General features: G+C 39.5%; 1 protein-coding gene across 2 annotated transcripts in view; it reads left to right on the top strand.

Moving 5' to 3' along the window:
- The window catches only part of nwd2 (NACHT and WD repeat domain containing 2), a 64,042-nt gene extending 46,791 nt beyond the window's left edge, over positions 1-17,251 (top strand). For both annotated transcript variants that reach the window (XM_087788546.1, XM_087788547.1), the window contains exons 6-8: positions 969-1,119; positions 4,900-5,489; positions 9,570-17,251. In XM_087788546.1, coding sequence (XP_087644672.1) covers positions 969-1,119; positions 4,900-5,489; positions 9,570-13,466 — 4,638 coding nt within the window. In that variant the 3' untranslated portion in view covers positions 13,467-17,251. The remainder of the gene's footprint in view (positions 1-968; positions 1,120-4,899; positions 5,490-9,569) is intronic.
- The last annotated feature ends 395 nt before the right edge of the window (positions 17,252-17,646 follow it).

Here is a 17,646-nt window from a genome sequence, read left to right as displayed (position 1 = left end):
ATAAAGTTTACAGTAAAAGAAAACGTTCAGGAAAGTACAGTAGACCCTAGACCATGTGTACAGAGAATATATAAGTACAGTATATATAATACTAGACGATTCCCCGCCGGGAGAACGCGAGAGTGGGCTATACGCTTTGCTCCGTGACGAAAAAACTACATTACAAATGATTCAAATCCCATTTTGATAATATGGCCTTTGTCTACATTTTAAAGCTTGAATGGTGTTTCTACACGAACGTATGCCAGAGAAGAAGATAAAAAAACATCGCAGATTTGCGACATTGATGACCTCGTCCCATTCATTCCTTTTGGGAAATCTATGGCAGGCGAGCACAGCCCACTAGAAACAACATTTATTGTTGTTGTGTGTTTTAATGTGTATAAAAAGTATTCGTGCAAGCCACTGTAAACTTGCCTGACGTCCCAAACCTTCTTATAACAGGTCTTTCTATAGAAGACACATGTCCTTCATTGTGTTTGTGTGCAAGTGAAATAATAGACATTAAATGATCTGTTACATGTGCAGTCTCTATATGTACAATTTATTTACTTTTTAGTCTAAACTATAATTTGATAAAGAAGAATGTGGCAGGCTAGAAACATGTAAGGAATAAAAGGTTACTCTGACATTAGAGGACTTTTATCGTGAAGGTTCAACTGCAAATGTCAACATTCACACAAGGCCAGAAGGCTGCACAAATATTCCCTTCATTTTGTCTTTCTTGTTTTTTGAATTGACACGAAAACATCCCGCAGGGACACCAGTGTTCACCTCTGTTTGGTCATAATTGTTAGTATTATAAGATGTTTACGGCGTCGTTTTATACTTTTTAGGTCATCTTGACTAATCTATGAAAGTGCATTTGTTCTCGCACAAATCACCCACATTTAATTATTTAATTCAACGTGATAACAGGGAAGTCGCCGACTGTCCTCTAACTCTGACCGTCCCTTCGTTCTGCTCAGATGGAGTCGAGCAGCACAGCCAAGACCAAGAATGACAAGGCCTGGAGGACGGTGTCAGAGGAGATCAAGAGGATCTTCAGAACAGCGGTGCTGCAGCTTCAAGAGAAAGGGACCATGAAGAACGATCAGGCCAAGAAATTCCTCTGCTCTGGTTAGTTTCAGACAAAATATTGTTTGTTCGGCATGTTTGGAATATCATCGGATTTCATGGATCGTCAGATGGTGTATATTGACCATTAATCCAGCTTGAATGTGGATTTAATCAGTGTTTCCAATGAACTAGTGAATAAACCAGTACAGCTCAATTCATTAGAGTTGACTTACTATGATTACTGCCACTAGACGCAAGTAGTTTCTCTAAAGATCTGGGGTTCTTTTCTCATCTGTCTCAGAACAGGGAGTCACAAACTGTCATTTGGTACTTTTCCACTCCACAGTTCCAGCCCTCGGCTCTTCTTGACTTGACTCGGCTCGACACTGTGTTGACACGACTCTGTTGAGTTGTGTTTTCCGTCGGCCCGGGTACGGACTCTTGGTGGGCGGGGCCATCATAACATAGCGCCCTAAAACTTAGAGGCGAGGGTGTACTTACAAGACACAAAAAGGTCTGGAATCCAGAACCACTTATCAAAACCAACCTACTGAAGTCCTCTTGCAGTATTTTGAAATGGCCAGTTTGTTTCTTAGGTGTTGCACTGTTAACTCTTTAGTAACGCCTCTCACTGACCAACCGGTGGCCAGCATTTGGTCGACGTCACCTTTAGAGCCAGTGTAAGCGCCATATTATTAAAAAGCTTTTTAAAAGCTTTTTTATGAGTGAACAAACTTTAACTGTGGAATTGAAGTACACTTTGTGCCACACATTAAACATTCTTATTAGCAAAATACCTAACAAAAACTATTGTTGCTAACATGAGTGACTGCTTCTGTAGTGATATGGTTTTAAAACAAACGTCAATGAATCATCAGAACTACCTTGTTCAAGGGCCTATGAACAAATATAATATATAATTTATAATCCATGCGTTTGTGTCTTCTCGTTTGGACTATTGTAATGGTATATTTTCATGTCTTAACAAGAAGGATCTGTCTCGCCTGCAGTTAATACAAAACTCCAGAATTGAAAGCTGCTCTAGTAGAAGAACTCACATTTCTCCGACCCTTAAAACTCTTCACTGGCTGCCAGTTTCTTTCAGGATAAACTTTAAAATTCTGGTTCTTACTTTCAGATCTATTCATGGTCAGACCTTCCATCAGTGATCTGATCCAGACTTACACCCCAGCTCAGGCTCTGAGGTCTGTGGATCAGAATCTACTGATGGTTCCTGAACACGGTTCAGGACCAGAGGAGAGAAATCCTTCCAGACTGTTGCTCCTAAGCTTTGGAACGATCTCTGTGTTTGATGATCTACTGACTCGTCAAGAAACATCTTAAGACGTTTTTATTTGTGCAGGCTCCAGATTTTTTTGGGCTGATTTGTTTGTCTCTATGCTGTCTTGGCCTTTTAGAGTTTTTATATTTGTAGGAACTTTTACTGTCTATTGTTTTTGATTTTTCAAGTGCTTTTTCCTCTAGATAGATCTTTACAAATAATTATTACTAACTTACTTACTTACTTACTTTGTGGCTCAAAATGTCTTAAAGCTGTTAACATGCTAGTCTAGAAATAGAAACTGTAGAGAGAACGTGTTGAGCAACAAAAGCTAACAACAAAAACAGGCATGAACATTAGCTTCTATCCACCAATGTATGGTCATTTCAGGATCCCGATTTCAAAATGCTTCTGGATCGAATGAAGAGACCGTTTCACTTTGAAGAACTTCATCTAAATGGAAAACATGGATGATACGGTGTCAGCTTTTCTGAAAGTCCATTAGATGGCAAGGTTATGGATGGTTTCATTCAATACAATTCAATTCAAGTACATCAGACTCAAATGTTATAAAGCAGTATTTTAAAATATGACACTCTATAATGATACCTCATCAGCTGTGTCATGATGCCTTATCAACCCATTAATACCAAACAGGTGATTATTGGTGAAAAAACGTTCTTCTTCGTGTTTTTTTTCAATCAAATTGATTCCATTTTTGCTGCACCTTCGCTGAAGAATGAAAAGACAAATTTCTTTTAGAACGGAAAAGCATTAACCTTTGGAGATTAAGATCCGAAATCGCCCGGCTGAAGCTGTTGTCGTCGAGTTTTTCCGCTGATAACAAGCGATGAGATCCAATCTGGACGTGTCAGAACCGGCTCGGCCCATGACAGTGAGCGATCGCTTCGGCGTGGCGTGTACTTGACGGTAATTAATCTGAGCTGTGATTCACCACGAGTGAGTTTTTCTTCACACAGAGCGACGAGCGGAAAACAATAAAACGGTTATTTCAAATGTGTCAGTCTTCTGCTGAGAGAAGAGCAAACAAAGGCTGAGTGTGAAATATTGCGGAGCCAGTGAAAAGGTTATTTTCTAGCAAATCCACACGGAAACATGTGTTTATTACAGGGTTGTTTGAAGCAACGTGTCAATAATATTTTCATTAAGAATCTTGTCTTCGAGTCGAAGTAATGAAAGAAGGATACTGACTCATGTTCAGCGGTATTTCCAGAAAAATGAAGACTTTATATGTGAACTACTGCAACTGTTTTGATCAACAACTGCTCCTTAAAGAGTATTTACATGGATTACTTGGAAATAGTTAAATATGAAATTCACAAGCTACAAGTTGTATAAACAAAGCGGGCGTGATTACAGCTGGCTGGGGGAGGAGTGAAGCCATTATCACGTCATAATGGACTCTCGTAACCTCTCTTTCGCCCAGATTTCAGATAAACTTTATAAAGTAATAAGTTAAAAACATGGTCATGATGAGGGAGTTACTGCATCTTGGAGAAGAAGACTTCAACATTTACTACATGTTCACAGTCAGAAGAGCAGGGTTTTTAATTTAGTTGCCCTTTAATTTAGTCAAAAACCGACAGTGTGCCTTATCTATTAATTCTGGTTTTGTACTTGACTGACCTACAACAGATTCTGTGTACAAATGTTGGCAATACTATGTGCCTTATAATCCAGTGTGCTTTGTTATAAAAAATATATATAATGCGCCTTGTAATCTAGTGTGCGTTAAAGTTGCAATTAATTTGGTAGAATCAAGAAATGATTCTAACCAGGCTACACATTTTTTACCATTTACCGTAAAGACTCAATATTTTTCTTCTGATTATGATCTTTCAAATTTACAGTAAAGGAAAAAAGTAGAACCCACCTTCTCACTTGTTGCTTAAAAGTTATCACCCGGATGTAATGCAACATCAATTCCTTATACACAAAACACAATAAGATGCTTAGGCAACATTAAAACTGCACTGGTTCATCTGTCGTCGAACACAATCTAGTTCTATTCTAAGTCACTAATTCTGAGCTGCCATGGTTTACATAATTAGGAGCCGCTGACTTGTTTTGCCGAAAGCAAAGCCGCGGCATCATCCTGTCGTGGAATGTTCTCACATGTTACGCACTTATTAGCCGCGGGGGGGAAAACTTCACAGGGGTGACTGGAGGAAATGTAGTAAGCTTTCTCTTTGTGGGGTTCCTGCGATTCACTCCAGCGTACAGCTTATGCGATTTTTATCAACTTTGTTTCCTCTTTAGAAAAACTCAAGAGAGATCCATCTAATTGGAGGCTAAAGGCTTCTAAGAGCAGTCGAGATCCTCTCCTCAAAGAAATCTAAATCCCACATCTGTTAGACTTCTATCTTAAGAAGTTGTTCCTCATAATCCAGTGGCTTCTTATCAGCTGTTAAGAAAAACAGTTGCATTTTCAGTTCTGGAAAATGCCGAGTGCACAGAAGGGGGTCTTTGATGTTCGGCGTGTGCCTGGTTTTCTTTCGGCTTCAAAAATAATGCATTCTGTTCTCTCTTCCTTCCAGCCTTGGAGGATGAATTAGACTTCGCCCTTGGGAAACAAACGCCTGCCTTTCTCAGGAAATGCGTGTGCTACATCCGCAAGATCTCTCAATTCGACCGCTTTGCCAAACTTCCAGACATGGCTCGGTACATGGACATTGTGGTGAGCGGCGACCGGGTCATGCGGAACCAAGAGGCGTACGAACGCCTGCTCAAAGTGCGCGACGAGTTCATCCCCACCGTGGTGGCGGCGTCCAACCTGCGAGTCTACTCCTCCGTCACGCACTGCGACATGAAGCTGGGCTACTCCCAGGAGGTGGAAAGCCATTACGTGGAGGGCTTGTGCAAACAGTTCTACGAGGACATGGTGGACATCATCCAAGCCACGGTGCAGCAGAACTTTGAGACGGAATCGGACCCCCTGTACGACGAGATCCTGCAGCATCTGTCCCTTTGTAAAAACTTCGCTGCTCTCCACGAGTACAAGAGCGAGACATTGGATTATATTCAAGAGTACCTGATGCCCACCAAGGGGAGTCGAGCGAGCCCTATGGTGTTGTACGGAGGACCCTGCACGGGGAAGACTTTGCTGCTGGCGGAAGTTGCTAAACAGGTAATGTCTCAACTCCTGTTATCTTTCAGATTGTCGATTGTCTTCTGAACTGTCAGTATTAAGTATTTGTCCATCGCACGTGGTAGAATCTGTGGGCGTGTACGACCAGTCCAAAGACTTCTTTTCTTTCACTGTCAGTTCATCACTGTGCAGGCGACCGAAGTCGGCTGTATTTAAGCAGGTGTCCTCCACTCATGTGTCCATGTGACAAGTATATTTGTGTCTCTTTAATGTGAACATGGAACATGGTCTCCGAGCTGTGTCTCATCTTCGTGACAGACCTCATCAGTGTCTTGCCACAGCTGCCGCCCACAGTTTCCACCCCTCGCCAGTAACCCCTGTCAAATTAAGAAAGTGTTCTTTTTCATGCTGGTCATGAGAATTCATGGGCGGGAGGCAAATTAGCAAATTAAGCTAAGGAGGAAGTGGAGCTCACTTCCGTGGATGTCAGTAAAGGATTCACACGATCGCAGTATTCACACGAGCGTGAGCACTGGTCTCTCTAACTCCGTCAGCAACCAGACAGAAGCAATCGATCACGGTTTAGATCACATTACAGTTTTGACAAACCGGAAGTGACGATGTTTTTACGGGTGTGACGTATGACATTGAAAAATAAAATCTTATTTAAATAAACCAAAAATGTAGGTAAACGTTTTATAGTGACGACCGATTTGTGCAAGTTTATTAATTTACAAAACACAACTTAAAAAGGATTGGAAGATATGACTATTATATGAACCAGTAGTTTTATGCTAACATTTTAAGTACTTAATGATGTTCAAGAATGAAGTCAATTATAAGACTGGAAAATAGCGAATTTTTATTATTATTATTATTCATACAGCAACATGCAACTCGTAATGTTAATATCAAACCATCATCATTCTCTTGAAATTACACGTAAACAAACACACACAGGATCACATTTGTTTAACAAACAACATTTATTTCAATACATCTCCTTCTTGTATAGTATTCAGTATAAAGATGTGTTCAGCGAACGTTTATTTAAACTTTCAGCAAGAAGTTAATTTTAAACTATATATTCTGTTGATTTAAATAATTTAAATCAAGGTTTTCTGTTGAAATTAGATCATTCTAGATCGCTACTAGAAACATGCAGTGTCAGTCAAAACCATCATAAACCTCCCTCACTTCACAAAACATTTTATATGAAGGTCATTGTTTTGTTTGTAATAATTTAAAGGTTGGTTTAGTTTAGTATCACGGTTTAATTAAACACACAATTATTGATGTAACTAAACTCCACACATAGACCAACAACAACACTGACACACAGTGGAAACAAAACTCATTGTCACAATATTGTCTAAAGGAATCGTTTCTTTTATCTTCAAATCTCTTATGAAGTCGTGTTTTGTAATGAATGCACTTGTGCAAAAACAGTCGCCCAACACTAAAAAACAACATTTTGCTTTAAATTAAAACCTCATCAGTTTGTCATCACTGTAATGAATGTGAAAAGTGATTGATTTTGAAGACTGGCCAGTGTGAATACTGTGATTGGGTTAATCCTGTACTGACAGTGAAGAAATTTCTTTTTTTCTGTATTATTCAGCTAAAGGCGGATGTGTAGAATAAGCGACCAATAAAACATCTCAGATCCATCAATGTTAATAAAAGAAAGGGGGGTTTCTCAATCTAGATCTGTATGTTTTTGGACTGCACGCACAGGGCCCCTATCTATCTACATATTAAAGGTCAGCTTGATTCCACTTGGTCACCCTCTGACTCTTCTTGGGCTCAAAATGACCGCCATGAACTGCTCTGTGTCTGAACTTAGTCAGATTCTTCTTTTTTTGGCCTTTCTTGTCCACAAAGAACGAAAGGGCAAAAACAAATTATCAGTGAAAGTCATTCCAAAGAAGGGTTCGAACTAAATAAGAGCTTCTGTAGCTCAAATATCAATCAAGTTACAGCCTTTAAGAGTTTAATTTTTCGGAATCTGTTGTGATGGGTAGAAAAATAATGCTTGCACACTTTGAAGTCCAAGCAAGTAAAGAATTTAAACTAAAGTTCCAAGGGTTGACTCAAATATACATAAGCAATAATATTTACATTATTTTAGATTTGTTCCTTTGATATAGACACAGAGGTTGAGATAGTAAAACTATTTAAATGTGTTCCTGTTTAATAGTGATGGTCTGATGAGGTCTCATGAAACATTTCAGAGGTGAAGCCACTGTGTCATGAAACAGTGTCCTCCTTTTAAAAGGCCACTAGATGTCACTATCTGCTTTAAAAGATTTGGTTCTGATCTAAAAGGCAATGAAACTTGGCATCATTTTCAAAGTTAGTTAAATGTAAGACACTGTTTCATGACACAGTGGCTTCACTATGAAACTGTTTCATGACACAGTGACTTCACTATGAAACTGTTTCATGACAAAGTGGCTTCACTATGAAACTGTTTCATGACACAGTGACTTCACTATGAAACTGTTTCATGACACAGTGGCTTCACTATGAAACTGTTTAATGACACAGTGGCTTCACTATGAAACTGTTTCATGACACAGTGACTTCACTATGAAACTGTTTCATGACACAGTGACTTCACTATGAAACTGTTTCATGACACAGTGACTTCACTATGAAACTGTTTCATGACACAGTGGCTTCACTATAGAACGGTTTCATGACACAGTGGCTTCACTATGAAACAGTTTCATGACACAGTGACTTCACTATGAAACTGTTTCATGACACAGTGACTTTACTATAGAAATGTTTGTGTTGTGGTCTCTATCGATCAAATAGTCTACAGAATTGAAAGAAGCACCTGCATATGACATATTTAACTGAATACAATCTCCTTTAATGGCACAAATATATGAATACATGTTATAACACTGACCAAAATTACTTTTTTAACCCTTTTTTTTTCATCTCAGGGTCAAGGTGACCCGAAAGCCCGAAAACAATCTCCACCTCCAACACTGCATATGTATTTATGAAAGCCAGGGAGGTCGTTCACCTTGACCCAGAGACACAAGGGTTAAGATTTATTCATGCACGTGGACGACTGTGAGCTCAGACTTCCAGAACCTACCGTTAATACCAGTAACATGATGTTTGGATGAATTACCATATCTTGCTTTCTCAGGTACCAGCACTGGAAATTATCCCTATTTGCTGACTCTGCTTTTCCACTGCAGAAGAACAACAACAAATTAATATATCTACAGTAATATAGAAGTTGTTAGGAAGTAAAATTACTTCCACTTTGGGGAAATGAACTTATTTAAAAAAGGTGCCTGAATGTATTTGCCTCGTTTGAATATGTATATTGAGGTTTTAAGTTATATGCTGAATTTAGCAATTGTTTAGATCAGCAATTAAGTTGATCTAAGAAGATAATTTTTGCATACAATGTTCTTTCTGTAAACAAAACTTTAGACCTTAAGCTATCATGTAAGTAGCCTTTAGTTCAAACTTGCAAACCTTAGGTGCTTTTAAATAAAATGTATTATTATTATTATTATTTATAAGATGATTATATTATATTTGTAAAATATTTTATTTATCTGTGTTTAGTGTTTTATATAATATACTGTTCGTGATGGTAAGTTTCTCTGGTAAAATATTCAATGTGTTTTAGTCAGATTTTATTTTTTGGACTTTATCTGAATTTACCAGGTTACCTTCCAGCCTCTAAACAAAATGACGCTGTTTCATGAAGCTTCATCAACCCATCAGTACTTTATTAAGCTTGATTTATTGAGGTTGGTGTTCATTCAGAATTTAATACAGATTTAGATGTATTTGTTATTAGGGAAAATCAAAATAACAAATCAAATAAATTGGGTTCAATGCTGTGTCATTAAATTGCTATCAGTCAAAAAATAAAGTTTTTAAATGGAACTTACTGAACCCTTAATCACCAATTGGACTCAGAGGACTGAATGTCTGTCTACTTTAAAAATCGAAGGAGATTTAAGATATAAAAAAGGTTTTGAATCGTTTATTCAAAATAATGTATACAATCGACTTTATGTGAACACGACTTGTGTATAAAAGTTAAAAGTTAATTTTCTTTGAACTTCTGTGTTTCAGGCCTACACATGGTTGCAGACAGAGATTGGCCAAGAAGCAAACCCAGTGGTGATTGTTCGTTTTATTGGCTCCAGTCAGCCCTCCACTGACCTACGAACACTACTGCAGAGCATCTGTGAACAGATTGCAATCAACTACCGATGCCTGATTCACTTCTTGCCTAACAAAATCCAGGAGATGAGGGAGCTGTTCATTAACCTCCTTGGCGAAGCCTCGTTCCACAGGCCTTTGGTCATCGTCCTGGATTCGCTGGAGCAGCTGTCGGATGCAGACGAAGCTCGCAAACTGTGGTGGCTTCCCATACACCTTCCAAGAACGGTCCGCATCGTAGTTTCAACGTTGCCAAATAAGCACGGCATCCTCCAAAAGCTAAGACATCTCATACACGATGACGGATTCTATGTGGAAATAATCCAGAGAGACCGCAAACTCTGCAGCCAAACCTTAAAGCAACAGTTACTGGGTGTAAAGAGGAAGGTGACCTCTGGCCAACAGATCTATGTCAATGAGGCTCTCGCTAAGTGTACATTGCCAATGTTTGTCAACCTAATATACAGAGAGGTTGTTCATTGGAGGTCTCACAAGGATGTTGACGACAAGTCTCTGTGCTCTACTGTACACGAAAGCATTGAACATCTGTTTTATTCGGTCGAGAATAAACTGGGTCAGAGATTTGTCTTTCGAGCATTAGGCTACATCACAATGGCAAAGGCCGGTTTGACTGAGGTTGAACTAGAGGACATTCTGTCTTTGGACAACATTGTCCTCGGTGATGTCATAGTGGCATCTTACCTCAAAAATCCATTGAGGATCTCCTATGACTTGGTTGCCAAACTTAAAGAAGAGCTGGACGGGTACCTAGTGGAACGCCAGGTACGAAACGTCACTTTGATGGTTTGGGCCAACAGACACCTGCACCTCATCGCCCAGAAGTTATATCTAAGCAATGAGGAGGATGTTCATCAGATGCACAGCCTCTTAGCCGAGTATTTTCTCGGGGCATGGTCAGGAGGCAGGAAAAAAATATTTACTTATGACAACAACCACTTTACTTCCCTGAACATATCTCATCACAAAAATCCACATAATCAGCAATCCCATGAGAAGGCCTCTTCGGACAAGTATTCCTATGACAGACAAACTCCGGAGCAGCCATGGGTCTTTCAGTGTAACCTTCTTGAGCCTGACATTTTCTTTGTGAACCACAGAAAGATGACAGAGTTGGTATACCACCTTACCCGTAGCGGGCGCACAGACGATCTCATGTTCGGTGTCATCATGAACTTCAGCTGGCTCTACACCATGATCAAGATCGGCCAGTTTGAAAAAGCCTTAACAGACATAGATCTGGCTTACAGTTACACTCAAGAAAAAGAACTGAAGTTTCTGGCCACCACACTTCGTAGCATCAAGGTTAAAGTTTTGAAAAACCCTGCATCATTGTCTGCAGAACTGCAACAGAGACTTTTGCCGGTTGTAACATCTCTGCCTAAGCTAAGACATCTCCTCCTGGAATGTGACAAAGATGGCCCCAAATACTGTTCAATTGTGCCTCTCCACTCCTCGATGGATGTTACTTACAGTCCTGAGAGACTTCCTTTATGCTCCAGCTACATTCAGATTGTGGAGATCTTGCCTACTCTAGCCCCCAACATAGTCCTTGTGGCCTTAGAAGACGGGTCTGTTAGCACATGGGATGTAGAGAGCAGACAACTTCTGCGACAGATTGACACAGCCAGGTCGGTTGTGCTTGGAATCAGGCTCACTACGGATGAGAAGTATCTGGTTGTAGCCACCACCAAAAACACGCTGCTTATTTATGATAATCACAAGTCTTGCCTTTTATCAGAGGTTGAAATCAAGGGTTCAAAGCATAGTGGAATCAGTGGCGGGGTGACCTTTATTAACGGCTTTACTCTATCTACTCACCATGCTCTGGCCTGGCTCGAGGCCAGCAAAGATGTCAATGTCATCGACCTACTCTATGGATGGCCTCTGTACCAGTTCCACTGCTGGTATGAAGTGACCTGTGTCCAGTGCTCCCCAGATGGGATGTATGCCTTCTGTGGTCAGTACTTGAACACTGCATCCATATTTCACCTGGGAAATGGGGACAAGTTGGCCACAATTACCTCTGAGTTTTCTGGGGGTTTTGTTAAGTCAATTCTTGTCTTAGACACCCTTCACCAAATGGTTATGGTGGACAATGAAGGCAGTTTATCAGTATGGAACACCAAAGAAGTCACCAGTCCACGCCTGATGGAAGACTATGATTGCAGGGGGGACGACAGTGAGGTGGTAGGTATTGAATTGTCTGAAGACCAACGCTCAATTCTCATCTGTAAGGCAAGAAGTATTGAGGTTTTGGACACCAAGGTGTGGAAAATGGTTGAGAAGTTCAAAGCTAAACGTAGTGAACGCTTTGTGGCGGCCGTTCTCTCCAAGAATGGACAAAGCATTGTGGCCTCCATGGAAAACACTTCATCTATCTTTGTCTGGAGGAGAGACAGTGGTCAATGCATGGCTAGCCTGATTGAGGTATCTGGGGCTATTGTTAAACTTATCAAATCAGTCCACCATAACCTTCTTCTCTCTGTTGCAAGCAGTGGAGTACTCTCTGTTTGGGACATTGACATCATTACAGCCATGTCAAATATTGACAAAACGGGGAAGAAGATACAGACATTGCAGTTGTCTGGAAGAGAAGATTATGTCTTTACCATGGATGGTTCAGAGGCAGTACACAAGTGGAACTTCAGCACAGGATTTATCGAGACAGTCTTCAAACATGAGGGCATCGTAGAGAATTGTGTACTTACATCCTCAGGGGATCTTATGGTGACATCAGATGACAAGTTAAGTCAATACATCTGGCAGACTAGCACCGGGGAGAATATATTCCGTATCAATGGCCAGAAAATATCACAGCTACTCATAACCCACAATGACCAGTTTGTTGTGTCTCTGTGTGAGCAGAATGCTTCAAGAGTCTGGAGACTTGGAACTGGACATAAGGTGTGCAACATTTTAGTCACCCTCCAGAGCGCGCTCATCACCACAGCAAACACCTTTCTGGTAGGAACATCGAAAAATAAACTTATGGCAGTGAGCTTGTGGTCAGGCAGTGTATCCAAGAAGTTTGTCTGCGATGATGGTATCACCATTGTCAATTTCAAGCTCATTCCTGACATGCCTGACTGTGTGGTCTTCATCACATCTACGGAAACAGTCTTCATTTGGAGCGTTGCGGATGAGTCCGTATGCAGACGAGTCCAGTTGCCCACCAATTTCCTTAAAAATTTGGAGGACTTTCAAATATCCCCAAATGGAAAACTAGGCATTGTCTCAAAAGGAGATGAGAACATCAATGTCCTTGACCTTCACAGTGGTAAACTAAGGCTAGTTCATGCGGCTGGTATTATCTGGCGTCAAAAGTTGTCAAGAGATGGACGGTATCTGGTTTACGTTTGTTTCCGTAATTGTGAGGAGGACGATGATGCAGGTGTTGTGTCAAATCTCATCGTCATGCGCCTTGCTGATGGTAAAAGCATCGGCACCTGTTCCCTGTACAAGACCCCAACCTTCCTGTCTCTTTCCCAACGAGCACTGAACATTATCATCGGCTTCGAAGATGGTAGCATCGGCACCTACACGGTGGTGGACCGCGTCGACGCTGCGCTCAAAATTAAGATAGCCACCTCAAACAGCCGACAGATTGTCAACAATGCTTCACAGAAGGTGCGACCCAAATGTGGCAACCATTCCTTTAAGACTGTCGCTGACTGCACCTGGAGGGAGTCGACAGAGGTCTTCTCCAGGGACAGTCCCATCAATGTATCTGACTCTGGGGAAGGAGAGTCAACAACGCCTACTAAAAAAGCTGAGCTGTTACAGTGAGCAGTGATAAGAAAAGATTGATATCTCGGATGACGGGTGAAGGTATGTTACAAATCTTGGAATCTCTGGGGTTGCAGTTGATTCTTGTTTACAGCCACGTGACTCAGCTGCAGATGTCAGCCCACTGGGTAGTTAACGGGGCCGACTATTTAAAAGCTGCATTTAAAGTATAGATAATTTACTTACAGTACTTTTCTTTTCACTTTAAGACTGTTATCTTAAATTTCAATGTTTTGGAAGAAAATAAAAAAAAGATGAAGTAATCTATTATTTGCCATGATGTGTCCTTTTTGCATTTGAAGAACAAAGTGTGGTTCAAAGGTCCTCGTCAGACATGCTCCGAGCCATTCCAGTAATTGTAGCCATCGTACAATAAATATATTTTTCTTATTTTGACGTTGTGCACATGAAACCATAGGTCCCTCATTCCAACAATATTTACGTTTGTGTCACCGTGACTCCGTACTGTATAGAAACGATAGAACATATGTACATATCTTGTTTTTTTTTTGTTGCTGGCTGCTGCAATTTGTGCAACTCCTTAAAAATGTTATGTTGTGCTTAATGCAATCAAAGTGAGTGCCTGGAATATAAAAGTTCTTAATGTGCAGATTACAGGATTTCTGTCGACGCAGGGAATTTGTAAACACAGTATACACACCGTTACATCATACTTGCATTGATGTAATCGCCACTGAGCAAGGGACTGGGATGAAGATTCTTAGAGTGGCAAGACAGAGCGCTCCACACTCAGATACGTGTTGGGAAAAAATGTACATTTGATGTGAATATTTCTTCAATGTAATTGATCTTAGCGCTGTTAGTTCTAAGGGATACACAACTGTTGAGCATAGTAGCATAGCACCACCACATCCACGCCTTAACTAGTGTACTTGCTTTAGGATAAGTGTCCAAATGTCCCCCTGGGGAGTGGAAACACAGAGCGATATACAACTGAATGATTTGGCCTTGTAATATATACAAATATATATATATATATTCACATATACAAAGAAGCACTTTATTAGTGGCTAGTTAGCAAAGGTTCGTGGGTAATCTATCGATTTGAAGACTTTCACCAGATCTGTTTCAACTTTAAGGCCAAGGCTGGTCAAAGAAATTGGAATTGTGTGCCAGTCTTTGAAGACATCTGTAAGATATCCAGGTCTTGTAAGTAAAAGGTTGTAATAAGAGCCTTTATAAACATTATAAACGTCATGACCTGATCAGTTGTTAGTAGTGAGCATTATTAGGTGGACAGAGATCTAGAATCTAGTGATTTAGCACAATATCACGGATCAGCTTGTTGAGATATATCAACCGCATGACGCTGCTCTGGAAGTACATCCATTTATTCAACCTCTTCTTTCTTTTCAAACAAAGCATTTGGTTAATGGTAGTGAACATTCTGACATGTTTGGCGGTCAGAGGGAGACAAGTGGCTCCATGAGGCTTTTTTAGTAAAGCAAAAGTCATTAAAAGCTTCTTTTTTATTGTTTTTATTAATATTTACATACCTTTAATACATACTTTGAATGTATGTATTTGTTTAAATTACTGGATATTAAGCTTCACAAATCTAGATGACTTAAACAGATATAGAAGCTGAACAACACGTTCAAACCTTTATTGCTTATGAACGCTGTTGCTTTTTGACACTTTTAATAACGAAGTACACTCATACGAATATATCATGTGCAATATATAACTGGATGTTTATGTTAAGCTCATGTAGTTGAGTAAGGAAATACTTTTGTATAAGTTTAAGAATTGTTTTTTATTTAAACTTAAGTTAGATTTTCTTGTGTAAATTAAGCTCAGCATCACTGGACAGATATTCTTAGCAGAACAATAGTAGCTTATATACTTACATTAGAAATCAACGTATAATGATCCGTTAATATCTTGTCCATGAGTTTGAACAGGGGATCAGCTCATTCCCATTGTTGAGGTCACTAGTGATGTTTTAATAAAGCTTCATGAAGCAGGGTCCTTATTTTAGGGTCCACTAGAATTTACTCTCTCCTCTAAAATCTTTTCTTTAGATTAAATATTTAAGTCAACAAAGCTTCATCGAACCATCCAGAGGCATCAGACACGTTTCCTACTAGTAGTGTTTTCATGAAGCTTCATGAAACAGTGTCATTACTTTCAGAGTCCACTAGATTTAAGTCTCAGCTATATAATATTTTCTTTTGATTAACTATTCTAATGAAACCTCACGTAACACTTCATGAAGCTTCATCGAACCATCCCGAGCCATTGGCCACCGTTCAACACAAATGTTTTCACAAAGCTTCATGAAACACTTTCATTACTTTCAGAGTCTATTAGATTTAATTCTCAGCTATATAATATTTTCTTTTAATGAACTATTCTAATGAAACCTCACATAGCGCTTCATGAAGCTTCACTGACCCATCCCTAGCCATCAGCCACGCTTCTTTCTAATTGTGCTTTGATAAAGCTTCATGAAACAGTGTCATTATTTTCAGAGTCCAGTAGATCGCACTCCTCCCTATAATCCTTTCCTTTTATTCACCATTTTAATAAACATCAGGTTCATTAAGCTTCATGAAGCCATCACATGCTTCCTACTAGAAATGTTTTGATAAAGCTTCATGAAACAGTGTCCTTATTTTCAGCTCAGACAAAATGGCTTTATAATATATTATTTTGATTAACTATCTAATAGACTCTAGTATATTTCATGAAGCTTCATTGACGCTTTCTACAAGTGGTGTTTTAATGAAGCTTCATGAAACAGGGCCATCATATTCAGAGCCAACCAGATTTCACTCTCTCCTCTATAAACGATCTCACGCCATTTATTAGTAAAGGTCTACATTTATGAGCTCTAAATAATCAGACTCTACTCGGTGAAACTTTATCAACCCCATGATAAGACAGACGTGTTCAGCAGTAGCTCTGATTCTTCTGCCCGACAGTGATTTCAAAATAAAAGCTGCTCACACCACAGAGGCAGACACTTTGTGGTACCAGGGGAAATATTAAGAAAGTTCAAAGTGAGAGACGTTTAAGAAAGACTGATAGTCGTTGTCGAAGTCAGACCAACTGAAGCATGAAATAAGTTCAGTACTATTTGGTATTCACTTCAGTACCTCATATCAGCATGGCTACAAAACACACATGTATTAAACACACCTACAGTCTAACAACCGTACACTTCTTAAGGGCTTTAATTATTCTGTTTACTCTTTCGTTGAGATAATGGCCCGTAGGTAGCAGCATCAAACCTAAACTAAAATACATCTATATTCAATACATTTGCCAAAGTCACCATTTTATTTCGTTTGATTGTCTCAAAAAGCTCGTACTGTAATGATATTGTTACCAAACTGTTCCAGTGTTTGACTGTGAGTATGTTTATTATAGAGAACATGTGCTATCTTTGCTAAAATAACACAAAAGGGAAGGAAAAAAAAAGATATATTTATGGGAATGCCAGTTCAAGCGTATATTTGAATGTGTTAATATGGACGCCGGTATTTGGTATCATTGTATGTTACAGTAACCTGAATGACTTTGAGTAATTTCTATGTTTGCAACTCATAGTTGACATACTGGTAATGAATGTTTCTATGGTATTCTTTGTATCGTCAGGATCGACTTAGAGATTTATATTTTCATAAATGTTGTACTTAGATTTTGTTACCGTTGAACTGGAGCTCCAGCTGAAAAGAAACTTGTGTCTGAAGCAATATGAAACCAGTGTGTATGCATTGTTTGTAAGGAACATTTTACTGTAATAAAATGATTCGATTCATCGGGTTCTGTGGCTTTTTTTTTCCTTTTCTGAGAGACGTCACAAAACTAGATAAATAATTAAAATTAATGTGTAATTGGATTTAATATTTAACATCTAATCTTGTGTTAGTCAGGGATACGTTGTTGCATCTCTTGTTGTCTCTGGGTCAAAGGTCTGAATATGTATTTATGGAAGCCAGGGAGCTTTTTGACCTTGACCCAGAGGCAACACAAGGGATACCACAAAAACATTTGTTTTCGAGCCTTTGGGTCACCGTGACCCTGAGATAACTCACAGGTTAAAATGCAGCGACTTCAATGATTGCCTGGGATACTACAATACTATTTAAATCGGCCATGAAATGAGCGAGACCAAGAGCTTTTAAACATGTTTACATTCCAGACATTGACA

Source organism: Callionymus lyra, chromosome 4, assembly GCF_982586985.1.
Source record: "Callionymus lyra chromosome 4, fCalLyr1.hap1.1, whole genome shotgun sequence".
In the NCBI taxonomy this organism is placed as follows: domain Eukaryota; kingdom Metazoa; phylum Chordata; class Actinopteri; order Syngnathiformes; family Callionymidae; genus Callionymus; species Callionymus lyra.
This window is presented reverse-complemented; position numbering and strand designations above follow the sequence as displayed.